Source organism: Crocodylus porosus, unplaced genomic scaffold, assembly GCF_001723895.1.
Source record: "Crocodylus porosus isolate Cpor-Errol unplaced genomic scaffold, CroPor_comp1, whole genome shotgun sequence".
In the NCBI taxonomy this organism is placed as follows: Eukaryota; Metazoa; Chordata; order Crocodylia; family Crocodylidae; genus Crocodylus; species Crocodylus porosus.
The window spans coordinates 59981605-59993714 of NW_017728950.1; the positions used below are offsets into that span (position 1 = coordinate 59981605).

Here is a 12110-nt window from a genome sequence, read left to right on the forward strand (position 1 = left end):
CCACCACCCTCTGAATACGACCCCAATTCTTTAAGAGTCTGATGAAGGACCGTGTTGCACAAGGGGTCCTAATGTTAGTTTACACATCTCTGAAATTTGAAAATGTACCTTAACCAAGCAATACACAATCAGAGAAGCCTCCTGGACAGGTGCTACATCTGATTAATCAGTCCTTCCAGCTGCTGTTTGCCATTTGGACTTTTAAGATCCAACTCCAGGTACATGGATAGGCCTTTGGATTCACCAACAGCAAGGGTGTGCCTATGGGAAATTACTCGAAGGAGAACTTTATTTAGCAGCAACTGGAGTTCTTTAAGATGTGTTGACTGTATGCATGTCTGCATCCTACCCTCCTTCCTCTTCCTTGGAGTGACATACAAGATATGAGTCTTCAGTTTAGAACAAACTGAAGGTCAAGAAGTGTGCCAAACCCTTCATCTCCTCAGCATGGGGCACAAGTGCAGGGTAGACTATGGTGCACTCTGCTAAGGTAAAAAGTCTTTGACAGTGTTCTTAAGATGCCTACACTCCCCCACAGTAGGGATATAAATATGGACAACACATCTTGAAAAATTCCAGTTACAGGTAAGTAACTTCTTTTTCACACTGGCAAAAAATGGGATGTATAGATTTCTATTTCGTTTCATATCTAAAGAGGTCATGTAGCGTGGGTTTTAAGACCCGTCAAGAACAATGTTTATTGTTTATGTTTCAGTTTGGCGATTTAAATGCTGTGTCCCCTGGAAATATGGATAAAGGTAAGCATTTACTCTCTCAGGTATTTATGGTACTGCTGTAACTTCTGGATCAAAACAAACCTTAAGATTGTGAAAATATAATAGAGTACAACCTAAAAGTAGTCCATCATTGGACAGCCATGGCATTTTTGCATATGCATGTGGGGGGCACTCCAAGAGCCTCTCTAATTAAAGTGCCCAGAGCATCTTGTGCATCAGCATCCCCACGCTTCGAAATGGTGGCGGGGCACTTATTTAAAGCTTATTGAATGAGCTCTAGTTAAAGCACCCCGCCGCCGTTTTGAAGCTCAGGGACGCTGATACACGAGATGCAGAGGCTGGCTGAAGAGCAGTAATTAGCATGCTCCAACGCACTTGATTTAATCAAGTCTGTTCCGATGCGCTGTAATAACAGCATTTGTCAGTGCAACCTCTGCACTCGTATACAGGCACCCCTTGTGTTGTTATGTTACATAATAATGATGTAACAGTGTAGATTTGGCTTCTAATAAATCTTTTAAAATGGCTTAGTGTACATAGTTATAGACATTAAGAGTTCCATCCACAATTTAGTGGAACGTGTAGGTGAAGGGTGGGCTTATGTCTGTGTGTGTGTGTGTGTGTGTCTGCACACACTGAGATCACAAAAGCTTTCAATAAATGAGGACTGCAGAAGTCAAACACTTTCCTAAATAACTAACTTTTAAAATATCAGTAAGAAATATACAGGGCGCAGGTAAGCTTTTATGACTTTCTGGTAGAGTACAAGACTGGCTGTGGGATCTTGGGCAAGTCGCTTAACTACTCTTTATTACAATTTTCCAAGCTATAAAATTAGGGTAATGATACCAATTTTTTACCCCTTGCATATGAAAGCCACTATATAAGTTAGTATTAATATTGTTTATTAGTGATAACGGTCCATTTGTTTGAGCTGGTTTGCAGAGAAAAAAGCAATGGCACTGTTAATAATGTGTAGCTATGGTGATTAAAGCTGAGAGTTCATTGAACACATTTATCTTGAATTACGTATTGACTGTTTCCCCAGTAAAATCTCAATTTTCAATCTTTATCTTATCTGGTTGCTAGACTTCCCTGTGTTTTCATATCTTATCTGTAGTTTGCAAAGGAAAGACCCATTGTAATTCTCAACATCTAGATTTTTTTGCATGTATGTGCTAGTTTCACGGTTGTTTGTTTGTGCAGATGAGGGCAGTGAAGTCGAAAGCGAAATAGATGAAGAGCTGGATGAAAATGGAGAGCCACAAGCCAAGAGAGAGAAAACAGAGCTCAACCAAGCATTTCAGGTGGGCTGCATGCAGCCAGTACTTGAGAGTGGAGTACAGCAGAACCTCCTGAACCCACTTCACAATGAGCACATTGTCACAAGTACTCAGACTATCAGACAGTGCAGTGCAACTGGAAATACATATACTGCAGTCTAACTGTTAAAGCTTTTTTTTCCCCAGATTACATTAGCCCTATTGATGTTGGGCTTATTATGACAAAAGAGAGTAAGTTTGACGGTCGACTGTTGTCAAATTTTAGCTGTGCTGAACATTACCTTTCTTGGAGTTGTGAAATGGAATGGGTGTATGTATTTTGCCAGATCTGTTTTAAGAACATTTTTGTAAACAAAATCATTTTACATTGGCCGCTCAATATTAAGAGTTTTCTTAGTTTCAAGTGTCAAGAAGGATTTTGCAAAGCTTAATGTTAATGTTTTTGTCCTCTTACAATTAAAGTAATTTAAATTTTTTCATAGTTTTTTAAAAATATTTTAATGTTAATTGTTAGCTGTGGTGATTTCATATACATCGTTTTTTAATTAGATGCACTTCTGTGAAATATCAAAAGAAATATTTTCTTTGATTTACACTGGAGGCATACTCATTTGACAGCAGCTGCATCAACTTTATTATGAAAAGGTGCTTTTCATTGGACAGAACTAGAAGACACTATTTTGATAACGTTTCCGAGTGTTCAGGGGAAAAGTATTGGGAATTTTTATCATAATGTTGGAGGGTTGGGAAAATCTACTGTTTTCTTTCTCTGAGGAAGAAGTGAAATTTCTGCATTCACGAATGCAGAATAAATGGGAGAATTTTAATAGAATGTGGTAATGTGTACGTCATATGCGTACCTTATTATCAGATCATCACGTAAACAATGCAAGCTTCCTTTTAGAAACAACCGTTTTGGAGTTTATTTGCATACCAGTTCCTCTGTTTGAAGACTACTGATTCTATATTGGGACCACTGCACAGATGCTTTTGGCTGTTAAGTGGGACTGTAGTTGTTAGAAACTGAAGCTGCAAAAGAAGTGACTTGATTTTTTTTTAAGTGTACATGCTACTTATGCTGAACTGGACATGCAGGAAACCATTCCATTTGGATGACTTTCTTCTATTCCAGGTCTTTTTCCTACTAGTAGTTCAATCTGCTGCTCTTATAAAAGATAATTTATAGAATGCAAGGAATGTAGCAACCTGCATCATATTTCTTTCAAAAATATTTCCTGGTTCTTAAAGTGGATTTAAATTTTTACAAAAATTAAAATAAGGCAGTGTAACTGGCACACCTCACGTGTACTTATTCCCAATTGCGTAGAATTTGAATAGGTGGCTAGATGGACCATTGCCATTTAAGAATGTACATCAGGGATCATTGTACCTCGGCTATTACATGGTGCCTTAAACAGAACTGAAGCTAAGATTTAGTACTTTTTGTTATTGTTAATAACTCTTAAATTCATCCAACAAGGTGTGCCTGTCATTTTTCAAATTCCCTAAGAAGTAAGGGCAGGTTACATAGTCTTCAAAGGAAAAAAGGAATTTTTTTATTAAATGGTTTTAATATCCCTCTTAGAGTAACAATAAGCCTATTTTTTCTTGTTTCTAGCTGAATTTCACTTTATTACAAGTCAAATTTGCTTGGGGTTTGAAAAGCAAAACTAGCTTTAATACAAACTTCAGATGTTGTTAAAGAAGTAAGTCAACCCTAGTCCCAAGCATGGTTATATATTTTCTAAGCCCTTGTGTACTTTTAATTTTAGAAAATAAACAGAATGAGCAGGTACTTAATGCAGCATACGTTTCCAATTTGGATATGTGGTGGGGTGTTAACCTGCTATTACGTTTAATGGTTAAATCATGGGGAACACTTCTACATCCCATTTTAATTGATATAAAATATAAATATTTGAACCATTTTGTTATTTTTAAAACAGGTACATGAATTTATTCTTCAGATAGTGAAAATAAATAAGCAAGCAAAAAACCAGAAGCCAAAAATGGAGGAAAGCACAAAAAATATTCAGTCCTACAAACAAGGACTATAGGAAAAAATTAGGGCGTTATTTAGGCTGGTTTTACCTAGTGTGTCTATGAAATGATCTTTGAAATTACATATACCAAATGGATGAACAGCATGTGAGAGAATATATTTATAGCATACAGGTTTGTTGCTAGAGTACTCATACGCTCCAAGGAGAGCAACAGATTAACTAAATTGTCCTAATTGTAAACATTTTTAATGTATGAAACATTTTTTAAATTGCTTAATGTTGTGCTTTACACAATTCGAGGTAGAACCCTACACGTTCTATCTAGGCATAGGTCCCACTGAAGTCAGTGGGTGTTTTTGCCTCAGTAGCAAGTGCAAAATAGAGTTTATGTCAGATTTTTTTAAAATTTACACAGGCACTAAATTGAATCATAGATTTTGTTCACCCACGTCTTATTTAAATATGTTCTGATTTTTTTCCTTAAAAACAGCATGTCTGCACCCCTCACCAAAAAAAATAACCTAAGCTGTGATAAATATCTACTCCCCTTCATTGTGCATTATGAAATGTTTACAGAAAAAATAAAGTGAAATTAAATATGAAAATAAACATTTTTCATTGTCAACATAGTTTTTAATGCTCTAATACTGATGTTCTATAATAACTAGTTTCATCTTTTGTGTTTGACAAAACTTAAATGTTTTATCATTGTCCTTAATTGTTTTTAATGTTGGATTTGTTGCTGAGAGAGAGGCGTGATTGTAATGTGAAAGTATAGATTGCTAAAAGAGGTGGGACCTGTAAGCCTTCAACTTTTCCCCTCAGTTGTTCACTGTTTCCATTGTGTGCAAAAACAAAAAAGAGGAATTTCCATCCAGTAGTTAATATTTGTGCCTTTGTTGAACAGCTAGTAAACTGAATTTCAGAGCTTAATCATGCCAAAAATCCCAATTAACTAGGGGTGATCCCAAAAAGTTCACTATCAAAACAAACTGGACCCCTGGCAGGTTTTGTTTGTTGAATGGAGTTTATATTTCCACCTTTATCCCTTAATTTTCCTCTCAATTTTTAAATCATTTTCATTACTCTCTTAAAAGATCTCACCTTTAATGAAATAAAATATAGCTGGTTATTGTGTATATTTATGGTTTGAGTGGGAGGGGATAGTATTTTTTTAATTTAACAGAATTGTAGTGAAGCCAGTAACACATCTATCCATCTGTTTGCATACTCCTTCCATTTGCCGGTACCTGGGTATGGAAAATTCTTTTAGGTAATAAAACAGGAATGTGACATCCCTGACCTCCAGATTCTGCAACATGTAGCCTGTGACTGAATACTGGCACCAACTCAGAAGCCTACAAACACCTTGTTAGAGTTGCAGCAGTCTACCAGTGGGGAACATGTTGCAGGATCAGAGACCATCTCATTTGTGGGTTTGATCTAATTTTGACATGCACTTGATAATGCTTTTAAGCAGTTTCCTCCATTAGCACAAACAATGCAGTGAACAATGTAGGGGCCATTGTTGAACCACTTTCTCAAAACACAGGGCCCAATTTTCACAAGTTTTACATGTCTGCAAAGTTGTTGGTAGTTTTCCATGGTTCTCATTACAAACTAATTTTAAAGTGACTGTTTTCTCTCTTTCCAACTTGCTTTCCTCATTGTGTTCACTCTTGTACTGAGATTGTTTTTATGCACCTTTGTTTAGATAATGTTCCTTCAGCAAAACGTGGAGAAAAACGTTAACATTGTTTACCTACCACATGAGTGGTGTGCAACATTACTGCCTTTAGTTCACAAAGGGGCGAAATAGATTAAGTGCTGGTGTACTGTCATTCAGGAATGTATAGGTATATATATGATTTTAATTTAAAACGAGGTATTTTAAATGTCTGAAACACTGCTGTGCTCAAATTATTTTCACTAGGAGACCTGATCTTGAATCTTTGTGATTCTCATTAATTGACATCTGCACTGTTTAGGAAAACACTTTTATTAGTTGAAACTGCACTGCAATCCATTTTAATTTACAGAAATGATTTTACCGAACAAAAGAATAATTTATAGCCATAAAAAGAAATTAATGAATAATTTAACTTTGGAATAGTAAAAGTAATTTTTGGTACTTACATGTGACATTAATTCCAGAATATTAATGTTGGAGAGCAGTACTCATTTCTGAAAATTGGGCCCTTGTCTCTATATTACAGGACAACCTCTTGTGTATATGGTTAAAACAGTCAATGAATGGAATTCTAGTATCTCTGATTTGTTTGGTGATTTAAAAAAAAACTGGAATAGAGGCATAAACACACAATGCTTAGTTCTAGTATTAGAAAGTTCATTTAATGTAATGCCTTGCATTAACCCTTTGAGCATTGTAAGTCACATAATGATAATCAGAAGATTTTCAGGTAACTTATTTAGTCCACTGACAGTATTCTACAGCCAAGTGTCTGGTTAGGTTGTATATAGCTATGGGCCTTTTTTTTTTTCTTTTTCTAAATCAAATACTTGCATACTACATAGGCTTAAATTTTGATGTAGACGGTTTAATAAAATTAAGCTAAACTATTCATTGCCATCTGTGTGCACTATCAACAGTAAAACAGTACATCAGTTCCTTTGGTTTCATCAAGTGTTTTGAAAAACATCACTGGGTTGTACTGGAATACACCAGTACTGTAAAAGGAAATTTCTAGGAATAAGAAGAAAACAAAAGTGTTTTCGTAAAGAAGGAAGAATTTTGGTGGACATCTGGGTTTCAGCACAATCTTTTTGATAAACAATTGAAAAACCACCTAACCTTATTCGTGCTATGTTTAACATTTTGTCACTGTAAAAATAACATATGGGTCACTCAGTTCTGGTTCATCTAGGGATGGTACTTAGTATGCCTGAATTTAAAAACAGCCTATAAATCTACATCTGCCTTTGGCATGTTGAAAACCACCTTTTGTTCTCACAAATAAATAGTGCACAGATTCAAAGCTGGAAGGAGGTCCTTTGAAAATACAGCTCTAGATGTTAACTCATGAAATGAGAATACTGCAGCTATATTAGCATCTCTGCAACAGCAACCACTGAGCAGCATTATCTGCAGCTGTGCTTGCTTTAGTGTAGCTGAGTGCAGAAGAGGTCTCAAATTAAGATGTTAAGTGGAATTACATCAGTAGTATATAGTGCAAGTATGTTGTAAACATTTCTACTCAGTTAATACAAATTCATACATAATTAATTAAAACAAATGCAATACTCAAAGGGTTTTAATTTAACAATTTTTTATTCTTCATAATTTACTGTAAATGCTTCTGTTTGCATGCCTTGATCATTGCTGCTAGTGATTTTATGTGCCAGTAGACCTGAGTTTAATTTACCAGTTTTACTTAAGAAATAGTAAAAGCCACTTACAAAGTGACTGCCTAGTTTTTGTTTGATGTAATATATGCCTTATTTTCAAAAGTTGTTTTAAACCATTTCCTTTTGTTCGGGTTTTATTTTGATTATGACTATTATTATTATTATTTTAAAATAAATTATGATGTTGGGATTGGAAGCCCTGAGTAATGAAATCTTTGGTAAGAATCATTCACATGGGTTGATTCCTAAGGGAGATATCAGTCACAGAGAAGAGTGCCCAGCGCAAGATAGCATGCACCAGATGAGCCTCCTTGAAGCCTTGATTCAGGAAAACACTGCAGCATCTGCTCTCAAGTGCTTTCTTGATTTGGAGCCTGAAGTGGTGCTGCTGATCTTGCAGGGGCTGTCCACCCTGGTCTGAATTTCACTCTGAAACAATAGATGTCTTTGTCAGAGGAATGACAAGTTGGGAAGAACAGCCTCTCATTGAGTGGTAATTACCAGGGACCCAATTCAGTACTCCAGGCTGAAGAAAATTACCCACTGAAGTCAAGAAATACTAAAAGGGCCTGAGTTAAATTCTCCTTGTATAAAACTTTGAAATGACCACCTTTATTTACACATTAAATGCAATCTTAAAATAACCCAGTAAAGAGATTCTAAATATGCTTTTGTCAAAAAGTACCATTTCGTACCAAAGCAAGTGGCCCCGTACTCCCCATTCCTACTCATCTCCATTGCAAATTTGGATTTACAGTAGTAACCAGCAAGGCTGTTAAAGAAACTTAAGTGAGTGCCTTTCAAAAACTCAGAAAATTTGTGCCTGAGGTGGTAAACTTTGATTGGGTTATTCTACAGCTTACCAATCAGTAATTCTGCTATCACTCAGGGCTTTCTTACCTTCTAGAAAACTTTTTTTGTTACGTTTTTTTTATATTGTGGGGTTTTTTTAAGTGCCATCTTTTAAATTTCACTTAGTAAGTGGCAGATTACATTTGTCAGTCCCATAAGCACAGACACATAGTAACACTAGGAGATATTTGAACTTTTATTTTCCAATTGACTGAATATATTATGTAAATGAGGTAAGCAACTTTTTGTAGATTGTATGTGTGAGATAATGTAATGTTCTTTTCCAGTTTTTGGATTACAGCTGAATATACTTTTTAATTATTTAAAGAAAACATCTTTACAGAATAACGTGATGTTTTTTCTTTTTTTCTCTTTTTTTGTATAATGTATTTGATTTTGTAAATACGTATTTCCTGATGTGATTTTTGTGAGAAATGCTAAATCTTTTAGTATATCATGTCCTCTCAAAATTGGCAGGAGCTAAATAATAGTTTGTGGGCAATTTGTATTGTGTACTGTACAATAACTGGGGAACTTTTATAATTATAAAAATATATATTAACTTTTAGTGTGTTGTTTAAACAAATGACTGGAACATACTAAAGATAGTAGGATTTTTCTGAATATTTCAGACTTGAACTCAGGCTAGCTTTCTTGTGTTTTTCAAAACAAAATTGTGTCTTGTCTTTTAAAATCAATAAATTTGTTTTCTTGTTACAAACATATTTAAGTGCTTTGGTTTTTATTTATTTTTATATAGCAAGCATTTTATTTTACAGAGACTTAGCTTGGGTCAAAAATGAAGTCACTTCAGCTTTCTGGATTGTGACTAAAACATTAAATATTTCTATTTCAAAAACAGAAACAAAAAACAAAACCATTGCAGTGTATACTTTAGAGCACAAGAGAAAACTTGCAATTGAGCAATCATACTAATCAGGAGCTATCTATTTTTCAGGGCAGGTTAAAATTTTATTTATAAAATTTTGTTTTAATTGTTTTATTTATACTTATAATACAACATGATAGGTCTGTGTTCTCCTTAAAAAGAAAAATTATATTTTATACTCTTCACTGAAGATTTCCAACACCAATACTGTGCTTAGGCTTTCATGCTATGAATCAAAAGTGTCTTGTGTGGGCACATCCAAAATATTGTTATTGTTTTATTTGTATTACTGTAGAAGCTGCTACATCCAATTGGAAATTGAGCTCTATTCAAATAGGCACTGTGCAAACATTGAATCAGAGATTGCTATTATCTGTAAGAGTTTACAATCTGTATAGGCTAGGAGGGCAAGTTGAAGAAAAATAGAATTATCTGCATTCATAGATCAGGAAGAAGAATTTTGTATAGAGTTAGTGTGTGATGACATTTTAAAACCTAATATAAACATGGTTATGGGTGAACCAGTGTTACACAATCAGCCGATCTGAAGAGATCCAGTTATATTTTACCTAGGTTTAAAAAACAAACCAGCTCTCAGAGAAGCATAAGCAAAGTTATAAGCTGTTATTGGTCTTTCCTCTGTAGATTTAGCACAACCAGTAATTTGACCATGCAGATAAGAATAATCAGTTTATTGGTGTGAACACAGAAGTATGCATGGAGTAAACCCTGATTTTTTTCAGAGGTGCTCAGCATTCACCACTTCAGTGACTTCAGAGACAGTGGCACACACTCACAGAAATCCAGAGTTAATTCAATTTACTTACTTGCTAAACTAAAGCCACTTATTAACAGTCATTTAAAATGATTTATTTGTCTAGTTCCAATACTTTGCTAAGTATTGTGCTGACAGGCCCTTGCCAGGAATGGCTTACAATTTAGACAAATTATGAAGAACACAGGAAAAACAAAACAGCAAGATTGAGTAGTGAATTTAGGTGAGTTATTCCTTATTCTTCAAGTTTTTATGTTTTTTAATATTTTTTCTATTGTCTATTTTATTAGCACCATTTTCCAAGAGAGGTGTTATTTCTAGCACACTCATAATTAATGCATTTAAGAAAAAACTGAAAGAAGAAACAGGTGCCAACACCTGGTGGATCAGGTCAAAGACACTGACATGAGTGGGAGAAAGGTAGGAAAGCTTATGTGTTTGCAAGTTATTTTATTGTCAGTGGTGTTGTCTGAGGTTTTATCTTATCTTCAAATTTAGCATTCTTGACAAATAGTGGAGTTGCTATTCTGTAATGTGCTGGGCTGTTTTTGTAATGTGAACTACAGAACTTAAATGAAAGCTGAGTTAAGTCTGGAAGCATGTGCTGGCTGTTCCCACTAGCCTGGGTACAGAGAATATTCAGCAAGGATGTTTGATTCATTGACCTTTAGAATTTTTTACCTACCATGTGTGATTTTTCCATAGAATGTCCTTATTTGTTGAAGGTAACTTAACACATCCATCCATGACATCACTCTACCCACTGTCATTCATCCTATTAGCTGTAGGCATTAAATGTACATTAATTAGAGATGTGATAGTCATATTTTAGGCTCCCAGGTCTCTGTATTTATTAGCAGTCTCTTCCCATATGTTTGAAATTTCCACGTATGTTTAAACCTTTCCAGCATAATCCAGTCTCTCCATGTTTGTATGCAATTTCTCTAAAGATACAAGGAATCTACTGTATTAAATACCAACTGTGGCTAAAAAGAAGTTGGCTATATATGGAGGTCATATGACTGATCCTCCAAACTTTCATTCAATAATTATTTGGGTTGTAATAATTATTTGGGCTACAATTTATTCTGACACATTTATCTGGGCTAAGGGTTGAAAATGCAGTCCTTCTAGTTAAACAGAAAGAAGTAAGTACCAAATGTGAATCTTTTACCATGTTAACTACTTTCAATTTTATTTGGTCATCTAAAATTGTATATAGTATGCCTCAATGGTAAGTATCTCTTCTTAAATTTCATGAAAGAAAAGAATATTTGCATTTTGCAGGGGTTTTTTAATTCACCCATGGAGATTTGTGGCTTTATAATGAGTCTCCAAAATTCTACTCATTACACCCGTCAAAAAGATTTTGCAGGAATATGGAGTTGTGGTGAGTAAATTACACTGAGGAGCTTCTTAGTGTGAATTTTAATCATCCATAGGCATCAACTCCAAATAGTCTAAGATATATCAGGAACAAAACAATCTGTGTCTTCAATATTGCCAACGACACAATCAAAACTCGTGAGGTTAGCTTAAAAGTTGAGATTTATTTTAAAAATATGCTTTTAGGATTCTTTTTTGTTTTCCTTCGGGTTGGGGATCCATTGGGATAGAGTTGCATCATATTTTCAGGGGGGCGGGGGTAGGGCAAAAACTTGCTTTTAAAACTAAAGTTGTAGTTCTTCCATAAGACTATGAGACCCCGTGACCTGTGGTTTTAATAACACCAAATATCACCACATTATGAGCTTTCATAACAGTAGTACTTCAGTTTTCAGTATGAAAACCTGTGGTAGAAACAAAGTGCCTATACCAAGTAAAACAGTGGCCTCTGATTTAATTCATTCTGCTTAGCACAGTTCCTCCAGATTTTTCATAATGATCTTCATTTGGATGTTGTAAATGGTTTTCTTAAAGAAGTTGTCTCAGGTTAGGGTCCTTCTTTTGAAACAAGTAATACAGTACAATTTTCATCTTTCAAATTTTACAAATTCAGATGATTGAATTCATACGGAGGATGCTCTGAAATGGCATGTCAGGCAGATACAGTATCTGGCAACCAGGCCCAACCAATTTAAGGCTTTTTGTGTTAAAATCAACACCTCATATTGAACCAGACTGTGAACTGAAAATCTGCAGATCATGGTGCACCATAGGCAAGAAACCCCCTTACACATTTGGGCTATTTAATTCTGCACTGAC

The 12110-nt window shown here is 35.0% G+C and overlaps 1 protein-coding gene across 2 annotated transcripts in view; it reads left to right on the forward strand.

The window, feature by feature from the left end:
• Positions 1 to 8966, forward strand: part of RFX3 (regulatory factor X3) — a 146958-nt gene extending 137992 nt beyond the window's left edge. For both annotated transcript variants that reach the window (XM_019555123.1, XM_019555124.1), the window contains 2 exons: positions 716 to 758; positions 1944 to 8966. In XM_019555123.1, the coding sequence (XP_019410668.1) occupies positions 716 to 758; positions 1944 to 2182 (282 nt within the window). In that variant the 3' untranslated portion in view covers positions 2183 to 8966. The remainder of the gene's footprint in view (positions 1 to 715; positions 759 to 1943) is intronic.
• Positions 8967 to 12110: the final 3144 nt, after the last annotated feature.